The 20337-nt window shown below is 43.3% G+C and overlaps 2 protein-coding genes across 2 annotated transcripts in view; one reads left to right on the top strand and one right to left on the bottom strand.

The window, feature by feature from the left end:
• Positions 1 to 9442, bottom strand: part of xrcc4 (X-ray repair complementing defective repair in Chinese hamster cells 4) — a 31085-nt gene extending 21643 nt beyond the window's left edge. Inside the window, exons 1-6 of the mRNA XM_042311262.1 lie at positions 9306 to 9442; positions 7627 to 7775; positions 7345 to 7532; positions 2375 to 2541; positions 1549 to 1680; positions 479 to 609 (exon numbers count right to left, since the gene is read on the bottom strand). Of these exons, the coding sequence (XP_042167196.1) occupies positions 479 to 609; positions 1549 to 1680; positions 2375 to 2541; positions 7345 to 7532; positions 7627 to 7768 (760 nt within the window). The 5' untranslated portion in view covers positions 7769 to 7775; positions 9306 to 9442. The remainder of the gene's footprint in view (positions 1 to 478; positions 610 to 1548; positions 1681 to 2374; positions 2542 to 7344; positions 7533 to 7626; positions 7776 to 9305) is intronic.
• tmem167a (transmembrane protein 167A) lies at positions 9415 to 18422 on the top strand. The gene is made up of 4 exons (XM_024397180.2): positions 9415 to 9535; positions 10106 to 10215; positions 17627 to 17661; positions 17866 to 18422. The coding sequence occupies exons 1-4, from the start codon at positions 9533 to 9535 to the stop codon at positions 17934 to 17936; spliced, it is 219 nt and encodes a 72-aa protein (XP_024252948.1). The 5' UTR covers positions 9415 to 9532; the 3' UTR covers positions 17937 to 18422.
• The last annotated feature ends 1915 nt before the right edge of the window (positions 18423 to 20337 follow it).

The following is a 20337-nucleotide window of genomic DNA, read 5'->3' as shown; positions in this document are numbered from 1 at the left end:
ACACACACACACACACACACACACACACACACACACAGCTCTAATGTAACTCAGAGTAACATCTGACTGTAAATCTGCTCTAAACACTCCCCAGGAGGGAGATCACACATGCTCTGGTGTCATCACTATGGTGTCATCACTATGAGACCACTAAGCAAACACACTGCCAGTGACAAGTTTACTTTCAACAAGCTTTTAGGACACTTGAATGTTTTTTTCTTCTTTACACAAGTTAATATTTGTAGAATTTCCTTTGGGTTAACTTGAGGGGGCACCTGAGGGGTCGACCCCAACTCATTCACACACACTCCATCTCCTTCAGATCCTTCTCAATGTTTTCCCTTCCAACCATTACCTACAGATAAAACCCACTCAGCTGCTCCATATAACTGCAAGTAAGTGTGTGTGTGTGTGTGTGTGTGTGTGTGTGTGTGTGTGTGTGTGTGTGTGTGTGTGTGTGGAGGGGGTTATACCCTACCCTGGGTGGGTTCTATAGAAGCAGGCTGTAACTGCTCATCATCAGTGCTCGCTTCATATTCATCCTCCTCTCTGGTCTGTCCTGTCGTCTTTTTCGTTCCCTTCCCTGGACTGCTGCTCTCTCCCTCTTCCCTGTTAGAGAGACGAGAGATATACAGACGCACATGCACGTGTTAAAGATCACAACTTGGGAAGGTTGTGCATCCTGGGAGTACAGGTCACTGGCAAAATAATGGAAACCCTTGTATAAATGAGGGATACAGAGTATTTTGAAAGCAGGTGCTTCCACACAGGTGTGGTTCCTGAGTTAATTAAGAAATTAACACCCCATTATGCTAATGTTCATGTATGAATAAAAATGCTGGGCATGCCATTATTTTGGACATTATTCTGGCTACCATGGTTGTGCCCCCTATCCACAGCGCACGAGTGGTCACTGAATGGTTTGATGAGCATAAACGACATAAACCATAATGCCATGTCTCAGTCACCAGATCTCAACCCAATTTAACACTTATGGAATATTCTATTGCGGCGCCCGAGTTAGCGTTTCCCACCAACATAGACAAAACACCCAATTATAGAATTTCCCATTGGAAGAATGGTGTCGTATCCCTCCAATAGAGATCCAGACACTTGCAGAACCTACGCCAAGGAGCACTGAGGCTGTTGTGGTGGCCCAACACCCTATTACATTCAGTTTATATTGAACAGTATTCAGTTTATATTGAACAGTATGGGATTAAATGTGGTATCAATAGGTTGTATATTTTCTCATCACCTAAATAACACCTTTCATCACTTACATACTGGCATGTGCCACCAGATGGCCAAATCACCAAGACCAAACCATCGGGACATATCAGAAGGGGTTATCACATAGATGATGAATATATCAAAGGAAGCTACGTTGATAAATCAAACCCTCTTGGTCATTCCCCTTTATTACAGAGGAGGGTGGAAATGTTATGAGTGATATCCTGTGACCTTGAGGGGCTCCTCACGGTCAGACCCCCCCGTGGGGTAACGTTAGGTTGGGTCATAGATGGGGGACGTGTGTGTACTATGTACCTGGTCTCCTGCAGGTGTGTGAGGTTCTTCTGCAGACTGCGTATCTTGGCCTTCTTCTCATTCAGCACCAGGGTGAAGCGAGAGTACAGCTCTGACTCGAGTGTCTCCTTCCCACTGACAAACCGCTTCAACCTACACACACGCACGCACACACACACAGGTCGTGTTTGAGCTTACAGAAAGCAGGGTTAGGGTGAGTTACAAGGGAATGGAATAAAATGCATTTACAGCAACAATCCTTGGCTTGGTATGGATAGAAATATGACTGTGCCATTTACAGGACATTTATGTCATAACATAACCTAAGGGGACATAATCGAAATCTCCAGCCCTGATGCAGCCAACAGCCACTCTTTCCCTCTGAATCCAGTCACGGTTAAGGTTTGTTGCGTCTGGTGTTGGTTGCCAGGGAACCTTGACAGATTCCCCCCCGCAACCAAATACCGCTATATTCTATTTCAGAATCAGAGAAACTACAGCAGTGAGATGATTAGAAACACATGGATTCAGTCTAGGTGAGGGGAGCTGCCCTCAACACTCACTTGCGAGGGGTTCCCTCAACCTTTGTGTGTGTGTTCAATCTTGACCTCTGTGTTGAGCTCTCAGGTCTGTGCGTCATTAAGGCCCACTTTCAGAGCTATTTTCCATCCTCAGCAGCCACACACACACACACTCATAAAATCAGTTCCTAGACAATGCAACATACAGTGGCGGTCCTACCCTGTAGAGAGTTTTGGGGATTGGGTAATGACTCTTAAAGAGGAGGGACGTGAGCTCTTTGTGTGTGTGTGTGTGTGTGTGTGTGTGTGTGTGTGTGTGGTCTTACTCTGCATTGATGTGTTGTAGCTCCTGTTTGAGCCTGTGGTTCTCCTCCTTTAGTAAGTGGTTGTGGTTCTGCAGTGCGGTTCCACGTTCCAGACCGTGAGTCAGTAACGCTCTAACCTCCTCCACTGGCTCTGGAATCTTACCCAGCAACACAGAACCCAGGCAGAACTGGAAGGGGGTTGAGGAAGGGAGAGAGTTAATATATGCACCTGTAAACACACACATATACTCGTGCCCACCTTAACGAGATGGACAGTTACTTGGTTGGCCGGTAAAGACATGGGCAGTAAAACGATTGGTCAATAATGATTTGGCCCCAAACACTATTGGCCGGTATTATGATGGACCAAGTTGGCTCTGGAATGTTGTACTCGAGCAGAGCTTCCATTAGATGTCGTAGAAAAACTACAGTTTCATAATCTCTCTGTATTGGCCTCTCTAACTCAGACTCAGTGACTAACTACTGGAGAGAATAAGAACCTATTCGGGTAGAGACTGTCGCTACTACATCACTGTGGTGTCTGGGTGGCTCCTAAAGTGACCACAAATGCTGGTGCTTCTGCTGTGAGGGATTCAGCGGTAGTGTATTGGTGGTGAGCTCACTGGCCAGCAGATAATGGTGTTGTGGTGAACCTTGGTTTGTGCCACAGTCTGTCATTACAGGGACTCTCTTTACACTGGTCCATCTACTGGTGATGAAAACCATTCACCTCCACACATTTAAACACACATAGACCACACACACACACACACACACACAGTCCTCTTGTAAATCAAATCAAAGTTAATTTGTCACATGCGGCGAATACAACAGGTGTAGTAGACCTTACAGTGAAATGCTTACTTACAAGCCCTTAACCAACAATGTCTTTATTATATTATAATTAAGTCTATGATTTGATAGAGCAGTCTGACTGAGCTGTGGTAGGCGGCAGCAGGCTCGTAAGCATTCATTCTAACTTTACTGCATTTGCCAGAAGCTCTTAGCAATGCTTGCTTCACAGCGCTGTTTATGACTCCAAGCCTATCAACTCCTGAGATTAGGCTGGCAATACTAAAGTGCCTATTAGAACATCCAATAGTCAAAGGTATATGAAATACAAATGGTATAGAGATAAATAGTCGATGCGTCATAATTCCTATAATAACTACAACCTAAAACTTCTTAACTGGGAATATTGAACCACTAGCTTTCATATATTCTCATGTTCTGAGCAAGGAACTTAAACACTAGCTTTTTTACATGGCACATATTGCACATTTACTTTTTTCTCCAATACTGTGTTTTTGCATTATTTAAACCAAATTGAGCATGTTTCATTATTTATTTGAGACTAAATAGATTTTATTTATGTATTATATTAAGTTAAAATAAAAGTGTTCATTGTTCATTCAGTATTGTTGTAATTGTCCTTATTACATATATATATTTTAAATCAGCCGATTTTAATCGGTATCCACTTTTTTTGGTCCTCCAATAATCGGTATCGGCGTTGAAAAATCATAATCTGTCGACCTCTAGTTTAGTCCCAGGGTCCTTCATTTCCCCCTCAGGAGACTGAAAAGATTTGGCATGGGTCCTCAGATTCTCAAAAGGTTCTACAGCTGCACCATTGAGAGCATCCTGACGGGTTGCATCACTGGGTCACTGGGGCCAACCTTCCTGCCATTCAGGACCTCTATACCAGGCAGTGTCAGAGGAAGGCCCTAAAAATTGCCAAAATCTCCAGCCACCCTAGTCATAGACTGTTCTCTCTGCTATTCCACAGCAAGCAGTACCGGAGCGCCAAGTCTAGGTCCAAGATGCTTCTAAACAGCTTCTACCCCCAAGCCATAAGACTCCTGAACAGCTAATCAAATGGCTACCAAGACTATTTGCATTGCCCCCCCTTCTACACTGCTGCTACTCTCTGTTATTATCTATACATAGTCACTTTAATAACTATACCACATGTACATATTACCTCAACTAACCTGTGCCCCTGCACATTGACTCTGTACCGATATCCCCTGTATATGGCCCCGCTATTGCATTTTACTGCTGCTCTTTAATTATTTGTTATTCTTATCGCTTACTTTTTTTGTTGGTATTTTCTTAAAACTGCATTGTTGGTTAAGGGCCTATAGGTAAGCATTTCACTGTAAGGTCTACACGTGTTGTATTCGGCACATGTGACAAATACAATTTGATTTGTATAGGCTTTGTTGTGCCCTCTTCACGACTGTCTTAGTGTGTTTGGACCATGATAGTTCCACTACAGCCCCGTCGATGAGAATGGGGACATGCTCAGTCCTCCTATTCCTGTAGTCCACAATCTTAATCACGTCTTAACCACGTTGAGAGAGAGGTTGTTGTCCTGTCACCACACAACCAGGTCTCTGACCTCCTCCCTATAGGCTCTCTTGTCGTTATCGTGGAATCAGGCCTACCACTGTTGTGTCGTCTGCAAACTTGATAGTGTTGGAGCCGTGCCTGGCCATGCAGTCATGAGTAAACAGGGAGTACAGGAGGGGACTGAGCACTCACCCCAGAGGGGCCCCAGTGTTGAGGATCAGCGTGGCGGATGTGTTGTTCCCTACCTTTACCACCTAGGGGCGGCCCGTCAGGAAGTCCAGGAATCCAGAAGCACAGGGAGGTGTTTAGTCCCAGGGTCCTTACCTTAGTGATGAGCTTTGAGGGCACGATGGTGTTGAAAGCTGAGCTGTAGTCAATGAATAGCATTCTCAACAGATCCACAGATGTCCAGGTGGTAAAGGGCAGTGTGGAGTGCAATAGAGATTGCATCATCTGGGGATCTGTTGAGGCGGTATGTGAATTGGAGTGGCTCTAGGGTTTCTGGGATAATGGTGTTGATGTGAGCCATGACCAGCCTTTCAAAGCACTTCATGGCGACAAACGTAAGTGCTACGGGTTGGTAGTCATTTAGGCAGGTTACCTAAGTGTTCTTGGGCACAGGGACTATGGTGGTCGGCTTGATACATGTTGGTATTACAGACTCGGTCAGGGACAGGTTGAAAATGTTAGTGAAGACACTTGCCAGCTGGTCAGCGCATGCTCGGAGTACACGTCATGTTAATCCGTCTGGCCCTGCGGCCTTGTGAAATGGATCCACATGCTGGTTCTGGAGTTGGTTTTCAAAGCAGGTCTCAGAGGGAATGACCAGCGGGTTCAGGGGGTCGTTTAGACCTGTGATTCCACATATCCTCACACACACAAAGCTACTCTCAACAAGATCTGAGAGACAGACTGCATCAAAATCAACAAGAAGATAAAGAAGAGATGACAGAGGAAAACAGAAAGGATGAGAAGTCAACAACATTCAGTTGTTCACATTCTATAAAAATGCTTGAATGGTTCTCCCAAATGAAAATCAAATGTAAAGTTGCACAATATCATTGATCCGAGGAAACCCACTGACTAGTGGAAAATGGCTGCCCTGTGGGCCATAATATGACTGTTTATTGTCAAGTACATGTTGCTGTTTGAGGTTACACATCACTGCTGGTATGGTAATGGTGATAATACCCTCGCAGCGATGTGGGAGACTTCCTGGGGCTGTTGCTATGGGCCAGTGAGGTGCAGTAAAAAGAGGAGGATCACATTCCCATCTTCACATCTACCAAACAACAACCACCCCGATGTTCCTACTTCTCCTTATCCAGGACTGTTTTACAGGGTTCTATATGGTTCTACAGTATACAGTTCTACAAGGGTATTGTAAGGTTACCCTTTTCTTACAGCTGGTGTCAATCAACGCTCACTCTCTGCAGAAATTACACAACAGGCACACACACATGCACACACACACACACACTGCTGTTGCAAGACCAGCCATTAGACTTGGATCATTTGATAATGAGTCATATCTCTATGATGAATGAATTCATCTTTTTATAAACTGTTGAGCAACAGAAAACAGTTTGGACTTTTTCATCTGAGATGATGCATCACAGAAACTTCTGTAAACGTCCTGGTCCAAAACTCTCGTTTCTGAAGCAGTCAGTCCTATTCATTTCCCTTTTCTATTGAAACACATGCACTAGGAGTTACATTCTGTCATTACCCTATTACTATGGCAACAAAGCACAAAGTGTATGTGTGTGTGTGTGTGTGTGTGTGTGTGTGTGTGTGTGTGTGGGGTTGACCTCTGAGCACACGGACTGTCACTAAGTTGGCTACGTGTGTGTTTTACCTCCATAGTGATCGTATTCTACAGTACAATTTTCCTGTCGAAGCAGGGAGTCGGAGGAAGACAATATCTTAGGATTGCGTCATCACTGGTCAACAACAACACACTCCTGAAGGATCCAATACAACCCCGCTGTTGATATGACTGCCTGACTGACTTGTGTTCTAATATACTGTGAAGATGAGAGACAAATATTCCACTGTTGGAATAATAATAACTACCTGTATTTCATCATACCACTGGCCTCCATTTTGTTTGTTTTTACAGTTATATGACACTAATCCTATCGGAGGGCTTAATACCCCTAGCCTATAACAGCTATGGGAAGGGAAGACTACAGTTACTAACAATAAGAACAACACTTCTACGGCATGGTAACCTCCTACAGCGGCGCTTCACTACATGAATGTCTTCCTGGGTTCATTAGCTCAATTAGTGGTAGTTAGAGGGTCCTGAGAGGAACTGGGGACATGAGATATGATACGAGATACAACATGAGGCTATGGGAGACACAGTTCACTCTCACTTCCATGAACAACTCTTAAGGATGAGATCATATACAAACATCATCCGTGTTCATTCTAGTGACGACATCACATGAACCTCAAAGTGCATGCGACACTGTACACAGATCAGATATCACATGATGGATGGCTAACTTGCTCAAATAAATACCACAAGTAAAACATTTGATAGGGTTAAGGGCTATGGTAAAGGTCAAGGTTCAGGATAGTCGTTAAAAACTTGTTGGGGCCAAAAAACACATTGCCACGCCACTCACCGAGATGTCCCTCTGCACCTTCTCGTAGGCCAGGGTCATGTTGGCCATTGGGCCGGGGTTATGGGTCAAGGTGAAGCTGTAGTCAGTAGAGGGTCCAGTCCCAGTCAGGGCCTGCTGGAGGTCCTGGATGTAACGATCTGTCTGCATCTCCAACTCCTCAGCCTCCTCCCTCACTGCATCCTCTGATACTACAGACAGGGAGGGAGGGAAGATTCAGGTGAGTGTTTAGACAGGTGTGTGGTCATGTTTGTGCGTGCGTGTTCGTCAGGTGTGTGTGTTTACCCTCTCCTCTCCATGCATTCTGTCCATCGGTGAGCAGTAACAGGAAGCCAGAGCCTAAGTCCCGCCCCCTCCATTCCACTCGCAGGAAGTAGGAAGTCTCTGACTCCGAGGAGATACAGACCTCACGCACCGTCACATGCATCTCACACCTGCAGAAAAACAGCACAGGCACCTGAGGTCATTCCGTCCGTAATTCTGTTTGGCTCTAAACAAAGTATTGGAAATAAAAACAAAGTTGGGATATTTGTGACAATTGTGATCATTGTTTACCTTTACATTTAGCAGACGCTCTTATCCAGAGCGACATAGGGTTATCCAGAGCAATTAGGGTCAAGTGCCCTGCTCAAGGGCACATCAACATATATTTTTTTAATTCACCTAGTCAGCTTGGGGTTTTGACCTTTCGGTTAATGGCCCAATGCTCTTAACTGCTAGGCTACCTGCCGCCAGTGGGTGGATGTGAAAATGACAGTGCAGTCCTGCTAATTAGCTCATGGACATTATTTCATCATTCTCTTGGCAGGCTGGCAGCACAGCCTGCGTTAGATGCCAGCCAAACAGTAAAACGCTCTGCCTCCCCTCCCCTTGGACCAGTCACTATACTCATCCACAGTGACAGTCAGTAACACCAAGTTGCACACCTTAGAGCTCAGTGACCGCGATGAGAGTTCAGATGTGCAGCATTGTAAATAAGGAGAACCATGGAGTTTAACCCACCCATCTGACACCCTGTTCGACAGTCATTCATTAATCCCTAGTAACACCTGTACCCACACCCCAGCCAGCCAGCAATGACACATATTTCTGTCACTCCCCTTTCCTGTTCACACCTGTGCTGAAACCTCGGTCTCAGAATTTCCTCAATTCCTATCTTCCTAGTGAATTCTTTTATTCAGTCACTAAAACAACACCATCAAAGTAGAGATGGAGAATGTAGATGCACCGATCTTTGGCTTTGGGAATTATCTTCCCTTTTAGGTTCTATTTTGTTTTGACAGACAGGCAATTGGCACCAGCATGTAGCCTACAGTAAGTATCTGGGGTGGGGTAAGGGTAGACTACACTAGAGTGGGGTCTAAGGGTTGATTTGGGACTGGGCCATGTTACGTGGTGCGAGCAGAATGCATGACAAAGCTCCACTAACATGAGATTATCATAGTAAACTACTTCATTGGCCATCATTACTGAATGCCATGGTTGTAATTATTCATTCTGCCGATTATGTTGCTAAATGAGTCTTAATGGCACCAATTTTATACCCAAGCCACCCTCTGTCCTCTGACTTTGAACTACTCCCCTCTAGGCGCAGGTATAGGGCACCCATCGGCAAGAAAAACACAACTAGACAATCATTTGTGCCAGGTGTGATATCCCTCCTAAATAGCTCGGGCTAATGTTCCTATCGACCCAGTAAGGCTAGCAGGCTAGTCTCTTTTTATTGGTATGTAACTGTTATGAAAGTTGTATTGTCAATGTGTTTTGGATTTAAACGCCACTTTAAACATGTACATGACACTGCAACAACATGTCCCCATGGGGACAATAAAGTCAGTAAAGTTGATTGTTAGAGTTGTGTGTTTACATACATCAGACTTGTTTGTAAACAAAGCTCAAGCAACGTAGCACAGCACACGTGTGGTCATTTGAACATGTATCAAGTACGTCAGTGTCCCACCTACCTCAAACTGCACTAGCCTTCTTTAGATAGTTGGTTGTGTCTTTTAATATCCGATGGTCGACTTCTGATATTTAAACCTACAACCGGTGTTAAATCTAGTTTAAATCGCCAGACGCCGCAGTTTCAGTTCGTCTCTTCCTTGTTCCGTACAACGTCATCTGTCTACGACGCTACGGAAGTGTGAGGTGGCGCCGTAGCAGCTAGCTAGCTAGCATACCTAGCTCCGACATGGTAAAATGTTTAATTCAATTCTTAAGTATAACATTTGATTAAATAACTTGGTGGCGGTGATGTAACATGTATTGGATGCCAACCGCTATTAAACCGTATCGAAGAAGTAGATTAACTAACGTCACCCTCCAAATAAATACATGTTTTGTGTCTAATATGGAAGTGGTAACGTTATCCCTGTTTTACAAGACGTTCCTATTACAATCTATAGTAGATAGCTAGTAGTAGCCAGCTAGCTTGTTTCATCCAGAATAGGGCGTTCTGTTTTACAGTTATTTTACAGTCTAGATTTCCCTCATTCAGTCAGGAACGTGTCCAACTGAAAGAGAGCCAAAGCCCAACGTTTAACACAATACACCTGGAAACTTGTGTTGACAACCTAAAAAGCCTTCAACTAACAGCCCTGAAGTAGCCTTTCTTGTATTTATCTGTGATTGAAACTTATTTGATGACTTTGCAATAGGTATTACATACATTATGATTTAGCTACCCAGGTTATGTGGAGTCATAGATGCATCCTAGAGTGACGATGGATGTTGAACCAGTAATAACCTCCCATTCCCTCTCCAGTCTGCCATATTTAACTTCCAGAGCCTGTTAACAGTGATCCTACTGCTCATCTGTACCTGTGCCTACCTCAGAGCCATGACCCCTAGTCTCCTGGACAAGAACAAGACCGGGTACGTACAGACAGTGTTATTGCACTGAACTAAAGCTCTAGGTCACACCTCAGAACCATAGCTGGCCCCTAGCCTGCCAGAGAAGAATAAGACAGTATTATCCTGCTGAGTTACTGTCCTAGTCTGTAGCTACCCTTCCACAGCCCAGAGGGGTATACTGCTAAGGAAGCTAGATCTACTCAGGGTGTTCCAAAGCTTCAGTTCGCTTCACATTGCAGCTCAGGCTTCATCCGTACTACAGCGGTTCATATTGCTCATCCGCCTGCCGCTAACTCTAGCAGGCTTGTAACTGCACGTGCCTGTTGCACACGGCTAATCGAAGGCTTTGTCTTCATTCAGACAGTGCTGAAACATCAATCCATGAGCGAGTCAGTGCCACATTTCCATGTGCCGAGATCAACACACAAGCACCCCCCCACCCCCCACACACACACACTCTCTCCTATCCATAAAATAATTGTATTATATTATTATATTATTATATATTGTATTAAGCACCCCCCCAACCCATCATGCCTGTCCAAGCACTTTTATCTCTATTCTCTGAACCCATAACCAAATCTCACACTGGGTAGCCAGCTAACTCCCTCAAAAGACTCCTCTTCAGATCTGTAGCGCTCTACTCAGATCCTCTGGCTTTGTCGACTGTATTCCTTTTCATCTATGTAATGCTCTGGGAAGGATAATGGAACTTTGTGTTTGTTTTCCATTGAAGATAATAGGAATTGTTTGTGGCTACCAGCTGTAATGAACACGACTGTCACCAACTAGATAAGTGACTGTTTCTAAATCCTCTCAGCAGTGAGTGAATAAGAGCTGTGTGGTGTTTGGGACCACAGTGTATACACATCACATCGGTTCAATGCTGTTCTTGGGGGGGGGGGGCTGATTAAAAACAACAGTTCAGTTTTTCTTCCTCAATTTTCCTCAACTCTTTCTCTCTTTTCCCAACTCTGAGTGGGTAAGGGAGGCTAATGCAACAAGCTGTGTGCCACATGTTGGGTTAGGGGGAAATTAGGGAATTATTGTGAGCCAGTCATCTGAGGTCGGCACACACACTCTCCAAGACAAATTAGACTGACAAACTGCCTGGGCATTACAGTGCTGGTGTTAACATGCCACTCACTCACTCACTCACTCACTGCCCAATGCCCAATGCCCAGAAAAATGTAGGCCTGTGTTGTTGTTGGGTTGTATGTATGTGTGTGTGTGTGTGTCGGGAGGGACCCAGAATGGGGCCTTGAGGGAAATTGGAGCCCTAACCCTCCAATCTCTGACTGATGACTGACTGCTTAGTGTTTATAAACCAATGGCAGATTGGCTCAGCTGGATGACAGATATATGGTGGTCTAACAGGCCACAGACTATTTACGCTAGTACTTAGGAGTCCCATTTCCCATTGGTCTCATTTCTCGTGTTGGGAAATTGGATGTTATACATTTGTGGTGGATGGAATGCCCCCACAGAATGTAAGTACTTTGAAACCTAGAGAAAAGCACCATGATATGCTATCTGTCATTATGTGAAAGACAAAAGGCCAATCTGTCCCGCTTTCTAAATGTGTTCTACGAACCCAAACATTGGATATGCATTTAATTATTTTTATTCATCTCTATTTCTACGGGGACGGGTATCAGAAGTGATCTGGTGCTGAGTGTGTGTTTAGACAAGCCACTGATCCTCTGTTGGCTAAAGAAAGAGAAGAGAAGGAAGGATTTTGGGGGGGTGTAGGAGTGCTGGCTGAACCATTGTGATGCTCTGTCTGCAGTAGCTGTTCTGGGGGGGCTAAACCCCTTCGACAGACAGATAGACAACGATGAGGAATGGAGAGCTGGATAGTGTGCTCTGTTGTGGGTTTAAGCCTCTCCAGTGGAGACAGACTCCACGAGGAGCACTTACATGCCGTCTACACTCTGACCTCTAACACAGGGTTTCCCAAACTCGGTCCTGGGAAGCCCCCGGGTGCACGTTTTGGTTTTTGCCCTAACACTGCACAGCTGATTCAAATGATCAAAGCTTGATGATTAGTTGGTGATTTGAATTTGAATCAGCTGTGTAGTGCTAGGGCCCCCCCCCCCCAAACAAAAAAAATGTGCACAGTATATGGACCTATCCACTGTACAGTGCCCTCAGAACAGCCTCAATTCGTCTGGACATGGACTCTACAAGGTGTGGAAAGCATTCCACAGGGATGCTGGCCCATGTTGACTCCAATGCTTTCCACAGTTGGCAAGTTTGCTGGATGTCCTTTGGATGGTAGACCATTCTTGATACACACGGGACACTGTTGAGGGTAAAAAAAAAAAACAAGCAGCGTTGCAGCTCTTGACACAAACCGGTGTGCCTGGCACATACTACCATACCCCATTCAATGACACTTAAATCTTTTGACTTGCCCATTCCCTCTATGAATGGCACACAGATTGTGTATATGTCTCAATTGTAAAAAGGCTTAAAAATCCTTCTTTAACCTGTCTCTTTATCTTCACTGACTAAAGTGGAATTAAAGGAAAAACTCACCCAAAACCACTTATTCCTTTAATTTACGGTGTTAAATAACACTAATATGTGACAACAATATTTTTTGTGAGGGAAACAAAAATTGTCATTCAAATGTTTAAATTTGGTGTTATTATAAGTTTGGTAGCATCATGGAAAATCCGCAATGCTCTCTCTATGGGCTAGCAGGCTAGCTAGCAAACGTAGCTACACACAGTTAGGGCATTGCGATGTGGCCTAAAAATATTTTTTCAAACTTGTGTGATTCACGATATACAGTGCATTCGGAACTAGCCGCTTGACTTTCTCACATTTTGTTACGTTACAGCCTTATTCAAAAATCGGTTAAATAATTTGTTCCCACTCATCAATCTACACACAATACCCCGTAATGATAAAGTGAAAACAGGTTTTTAGAAATTTTGGCAAATGTATTACAAATAAAAAAACATTAAAAAAACATACCTTATTTACACACAGTACCAGTCAAAAGTTTGGACACACCTACTCATTCAAGGGTTTTTCTTTATTTGTACTATTTCCTACATTGTAAAATAACATACAGACCCTTTGCAATGAGACTTGAAATTGAGCTCCAGCTTTCCATTGATCATCCTGGAATATCACGCAAAAACATATATTCAAATTAATAAAATTAATTTGATATATCGCCCAACCCTAATGGGAGTCTATTGGGCACTTGCTCAAAAACCCAATATTAGCACGAATTTTGTCAACAAGAAGTACAACATTACAAATCCTTTCTGAGTGTGAGATAATTCACTTGCTATCTGTAGCATCGTATAGCTTTGGCATTTTGACATGACTTACTTTAGAAGAAAATAAGCTTGATTCTCAACATATACACGGACTTTGAGAAGGGATTGCGTGACAATTAGTTTAGCAACCGCGTGACGATTAGCTTAGCAACTGTGCGACACAGCATAACGCCGATTGGTCGACAGTCTGCTGCTGGGTGGGGCTTTATACGTTCCTTCATTCATTGGATTCCTATCTCATTTCTATAGTATCTCTGGCAACTGCACCATGATATCCACCCTGGACTAAAGAGGCAGACGAATAGGAAAAATGTGCCAGACCCTCTGTTAAATTACACATTTCTCGCGGTAGAAGTATCGCAAAAATATGATCAATGGCTCATTCGAGAGAAGACGCCCTCCCCAGTTATGACATCGGCCAATATTGAAATCTGACATGTATGATTGACTTTTTCGTAAACTAAATGCTGTATTCCTATTGACTTCCAGTGTAGTGAGAGCGACTTTATCATGGTGCTACGTAATACCGGCCGGATTTCTGCCGGCTTGAACGCCAATAACTCAGATACACATAAAAACATGAAATGACCCAGGGAATTGGTAGAACATCACTCAGAGATGCACAAAAACAATATGGGTCAAAAATGGGTGAACCTGTCCTTTAGCAAGTGACATAAGTAAGAGATGACAGCATTCCCCTGGTCAGTCTATATCATAGAAGGATATGTTCTTAGTGTTTTGTACACTCGGTGTAGATCTGTGTCTCAATCTCTCTCTCTCTCTCTCTTGGGCTACTCTTTGCCAGTTTGCTCCTTCGAGGGGCAATCTGTAGTTGCTACATACATTTTTGGATGTATGTAGCATGTATTCATGTCATGTACCCATTGGTTCTTGAAGAAGATCACTTATAAATGTCTCATCAGCTTAGTTCAACTGTCGCACCCCATCAGAACCCCGAATATCTCTGTCTCTCTCTCTCACATATATAAGCTTGTTTTATTCCAAAAAAGCAAATCTAAACAAAAATTGTATAGACTCAAAACATGGTTAAATCTATATTTGTGAAAAATATGGATGGTCAGTCCTAGAAATTGTCAGCCGGGGATTGTCAAGCAGATAACTTCCGGTCTCATGGTAATTGACCCTTAATTAACATAAACACATTTTAGCATCTTCTGGCTTCCACACAGCCTACAAGCCATTGATACAGACCTTCGGAACATCTACAATTTTTTATCTAATTAGTATTAGTCTAAGTCTAATAAATCCATGTAATATAGTCTACACCTTCACAATGAATCCATTATTTATTTTAGACGGGTCTAAAGAAACATGATATGAAGAAAATGTAGTCTATTTCAGAAGAACAGAATAGAATACTCTGACTTGTCCTTATGTTAGGTACTGATCTGGCTATGCCATATGGCTGTGGGCAACACTAGTTAATTTAGCAGACAAGATTTTCTTAGACTTCCGTGGCATTATTTTATAGTATGAAGAATACAATTGAATAAAATATAAATAATATTTTCTCCAAACGATGTGAGGGAGTGGGCAAATGCGGCTATTCTGTGTTGAGTGGTTAACAAAAACAGGTGCTCCTATAATGCTTAATTTAGAGTTATTAATTTAACTTTAGTTGTGATACAAACGTTGGGCTATATGTTTAGATTTCTAATACATTCTAAGGCTGCATGATGTGACTCTAAAAATTTGAAAAAAGTAGCATGAAAGGTGTGAGCTCTGCTTTGTTTTTTTTACAGGCTGTACACACTTCATCAGTCTCTCATTCACAATTTGACAAGCACTTGAAAATGCCTCGAATTTCCATGCGGCATTCCCCGTGATGCACCTAACAAAAATAAATGTTGAGGTGGCTGTTGTGCCTTTTGCGGTGGCTGTCCCCTTGGGCTGAATATAATAATTATAATTCCCTTCTCTCTGCTTGCTCCAAAGCACCTCTCACTCACATGGCTCTCCGTCATGTGATCGGGTCTTTCTCATAGGCTACAAGTGAAGACAGAAACATCAGGGACGCAACTGCGAGTGTCCTTTTTCAATTCCGAGGCGCATGTTGAAGATATTGGAAGAACTGTCCACATTTACTTTTCGGCAGCCAACAAGATGAGTATGCCTAATGAACAGCAAAAGCACTAGCCTTGGTCAATCTACTATCCCCCATAGTACAAAAGTTGACCTATTCTGTGCAAGAAATAAATACTGGGACAGTTGTGGGATGAGATGGATCCCAAATGAATACAACCACACGCAGCAGATCAATGTTTAGCTTAATGTTGATCAACTATTAGGCTATTTCTTCACATTTTGAGCACAGCAATGCGCACACGGCATATGCTATAAGCGTGAATGTTCCATTAGCGAGCGGGAAAACACCATTATCAAAAGTGACTTGTAATACGATTATGCATTTAATGCTTTTTATTATAAAGGTTCATTTTCTTCAAACTCATGTGCTGCTTATGTATGCCAGTTACACTCTACACCCGTTGTGTTAATGTGCTTAATTTTAAGAAGTTATTTGGCCACTTTAGTTGTGATACAAACATTATCAAAACATACAATGCCTTCAAATGATTCAGACCCCTTGAATTTTTCCACATTTTGTTACGTTAAAGCCTTATTCTAAAACGGATTAAATTGTTTTTCCCCCTCATCAATTACACACAATACCCCATAATGACAAAGCAAAAAAGTTTTTAGAATTTTTGCAAATGTATATAAAAAAAAGATTTACATAGGTATTCAGACCCTTTTAAGTACGTTGAATCACCTTTGGCAGCGATTACATCCTTGAGTCTTATTGGGTATGACGCTACAAGCTTGGCACCTGTATTTAGGGAGTTTCTCCCATTCTTCTTTGCAGATCCTCTCAAGCTCTGTCAGGTTATGTGGGGAGCATCGCTGCACAGCTATTGTCAGGTCTCTCCAGAGATGTTAAATCGGGTTCAAGTCTGGACTCTGGCCGGGCCACTCAAGGACATTCGGAGACTTGTCCCAAAGCCACTCCTGTGTTGTCTTGGCTGTGTGTTTAGGGTCGTCGTCCTGTTGTAAGATGAACCTTCGCCCCAGTCTGAGGTCCTGAGCACTCTGGAACAGGTTTTTAATAAGGATCTCTCTGTACTTTGCTCCGTTCATCTTTCCCTCGTTCCTGACTAGTCTCCCAGTCCCAGTCAGAAAAACATCCCCACATCATGATGCTGCCAACACCATGCTTAAAAAAAGTATATATATATATATATATTTCATTTTAGAATACGCCTAATGTAAAAATGTATATAAAGTCAATGAGTCTGAATACTTTTCGAATGCACTGTATATGCCTATGGGCTAGGCTACATGAGGTGTGCAGCTATGATTTGAAAAAGTCGCAAAAAATAGGGTATGCATTGTTTCTTGCCTTACGCTGGGCATCATTCACAAGTGATAGGCTAATATTCTCACCCATCAGACTATTCTTGACTTAATCTTGTCTTTACATATATTATTTAGTATATGTGTGTGTTTTGATTTAGAATGGACCATTATCATGCACCTGTCTCGAAACGGGGGGGATGCATGTCATCTATGCACTTAAATGGCGAAAGTTGATGAGATCCCCCTCTTTTTAAGAGGCCATCATTCTGTTTTCTCACGTAATTGCATAGCCTATAGAAATGTTGTGCAACTTGAGCTCATTGACTCTCAGGAAGTGTTTGACTAGATTTTTGATACATTTGCATGTATGTCAGTGATCAGAGGGACACTAGAGTGCTGAGTACCAGGCAGTTAGCAAGTTTGGTGGACTACTAAATGAGCATCCGAGCTTGAAGAAGCCTAAATACTGTGACTAAACGGTCACGTGGAATTTGACTGCCTTCATGACTCGTGACCACCGGTGTGGTGGCAATATGGTCACCATAACAGCCTTAGTCAGTCCTTGCATCCATACCTCTGTCTATGAATTTGAGTGGTTACATTTCTCCAGGCCCATTCCTCAGCTTTTTACCGAAACGAGCGGGTAGAATGCTTTATTGTTTAAACTGCTGATTGCCACTTTAAAACATTGCTGGTTATGTAAAAACAGTACTTAAAACAGTATGTAGCTAATTATCATATCTCTCCCCTCTTTTCAGGTTCTTGGGTATCTTTTGGAAATGTTCCAGAATAGGTACACTGTTTGTTACATAATCAATAGTTGTATCATCTAGAACACAGCTCTAGAAGACTTGTGATGGCCATGTATATGTTGCTTACACTTTTATTAGTCAGTCTTGGTTTAGTGTTGTCGTAGGGTTATTCACCACACCTTGAAAGTATTGAGTATTTCCATGTTAACTTCTGAAGTCTCCCATCATCCCCTCTGAACCACCAGGTGAGAGGAAGAGTCCGTACGTGGCGGTTTGTTGTGTCATCATGGCCCTCTCCATCCTCTTCTCCGATTAACAGCCCACACTTCCCCGCACGCTAAGCACTGTGGGATTCCTAGTGGAAGACTGAAGAAGATGGCAGCAGTATGAGACCGCGATCGCAGAGGAGACCTGCATGGGACACCGTTGTCCCCCCCCAGTTTCATTTGAGTGGGGTGTCATGTGGGGTGTGGATAACGGACTGTAGTGACACACAAGGACCCTCTCTGGAGAACAACACAAGCCTCCGTCTTCCATCCTCTTTCCTCCTCTTCTCCTGGTGGCCATTTCACAATTCAGTTGTTAAAATGGCCTCCTGGACCTCTCTGTAAACAGACAGTTGTTGTTTGTTGTTGTTTTTCGTTGTGTTATTATCCCGTAGGGATCGCCCCATGTCTTTCCCTCCCCTCTGTAATGAGGGCCATGTGGTAGATGGCCAGAGGTTGGAGAGCAGTGTTTGATAGTTGACTGTGTTTTTTTTGTGTGTGTGTGTTTCTGTACATTAAAGACCCGGTGGATGAGACTACTCGACCACTGTTGACGGTCCAACTCGTGCCTCGTGCACGGGAGTCTGTTTTCCTCATTGATCACAGGGTGTGTGTATGTTACCAAGCAGGATCAATGAGTTTGCCAGTTCACTTTCCAAAATAATTAACTCTGTATTCAACGTATGTTCTCTTTCCCATTCAGAAAATAAGTATTTGATTAGTGTTACCTAGTTAGCTGATCGATCCTGCTTGGTGAAACACAACCCTGTGGTTGAGGTTCCAGGTTGTCTTTATTGCAGTCGTGATCAAATCAAATGGTATTTTGTGACATGCGCCTAATACAACCTTAAAGTGAAATGAAGACACCAGGTGTAGACCTTACAGTGAAATAATGAATACAACTCCTTACAGTGAAATGATGAAGACACCAGGTGTAGACCTTACAGTGAAATAATGAATACAACTCCTTACAGTGAAATGATGAAGACACCAGGTGTAGACCTTAGTGAAATGCTACTTACAAGCCCTTAACCAACGATGCTGTTTTAAGAAAAAAAACATTAAAAAGTTACAATTAATTAAAGAGCAGCAGTAAAATAACAATAGTGAGGCTATATACAGTAGGTACCGGTACAGAGTCAATGTGTGGGGGCACCGGTTAATTGAGGTAATATGTACTGTGGGGCAAAAAAGTATTTAGTCAGCCACCAATTGTGCAAGTTCTCCCACTTAAAAATATGAGAGAGGCCTGTAATTTTCATCCTAGGTACACTTCAACTATGACAGACAAAATAAGAAAATCCAGAAAATCACATTGTAGGATTTTTAATGAATTTATTTGCAAATTATGGTGGTTATTAAAGTGACTATGCATAGATAATAACAGAGAGTAGCAGCAGCGGGAGGGGGGGGGCAATGCAAATAGTCTGGGGTAGCCATTTGATTGGATGTTATGGCTTGGGGGTAGAAGCTGTTTAGAAGCCTCTTGGACCTAGACTTGCCGCTCCGGTACCGCTTGCCGTGTGGTAGCAGAGAGAACAGTCTATGACTAGGGTGGCTGGAGTCTGACCATTTTTAGGGCCTTCCTCTGACACCGCCTGGTATAGAGGTCCTGGATGGCAGTAAGCTTGGCCCCGGTGATCTACTGGGCCGTACGCCCTACCCTCTGTAGTGCCTTGTGGTTGGAGGCTGAGCAGTTGCCATATCAGGCAGTGATGCAACCCGTCAGGATGCTCTCGGTGGTGCAGCTGTGATATAAGAGATCTGATGACTGATTGCAGTCACACTGCAATCAGTGTGACTGATTGCAGTGTACTTAATGGCCACACACACACACACACTCTGGAGCCCCACCATTATCCAAAGCCCGGTAGCTTAGAATTATGGTTGTATTTACAGATCTTGTTTTCTAACTGGGGAAGGCTGAAGGGGGACTGGTGTACGAGGAATTGTTGTCAAGGGGACAGGCTTGGAGGGATTGACACTAGACTGTGTTGGAGTAGGTCCACAAATGATCAGCAAAGCCAAGGTATGGATCATTTATTTAAATTGGCAGGTTAGAGATTGGACTCCCATTGATGCCTGGTCCAACAGCAGAGAGGGTGGGAGAGACGGGGAGATTAAGAGATAAAGAATCTTCAAGGAGGACATTTTCTCCTTGCCCTTCCTCTCCCCCATTTTAAGTTGGTCGTTTGACTTATGGTAAATGTCAGTGTCACTGCTAACACAACCTACTGCAGATTTTGTTGAGGTCATAAGTTCTGCAAATGTCGTGGTTGCTTGTGCAGAGAATTGGTTGCAGTTAGTTGACACAAATGGAACCCTTTGAATCCTGGGTCGACTGTGTGTCAGTGTACTGTAGGGGTCCTGCTGTATCCTGTAATGTTAGTGTGCCAGTGTTGAATATTACAATGCTGACCAAGCACATCAACTTAAAGCAGTGTTTCCCAA

The sequence above is a fragment of the Oncorhynchus tshawytscha genome, linkage group LG33, assembly GCF_018296145.1.
Source record: "Oncorhynchus tshawytscha isolate Ot180627B linkage group LG33, Otsh_v2.0, whole genome shotgun sequence".
Lineage (NCBI taxonomy): Eukaryota > Metazoa > Chordata > Actinopteri > Salmoniformes > Salmonidae > Oncorhynchus > Oncorhynchus tshawytscha.
The sequence above is the reverse complement of the archived record's forward strand: the minus strand, read 5'-3'. Positions and strand labels throughout refer to the sequence as shown.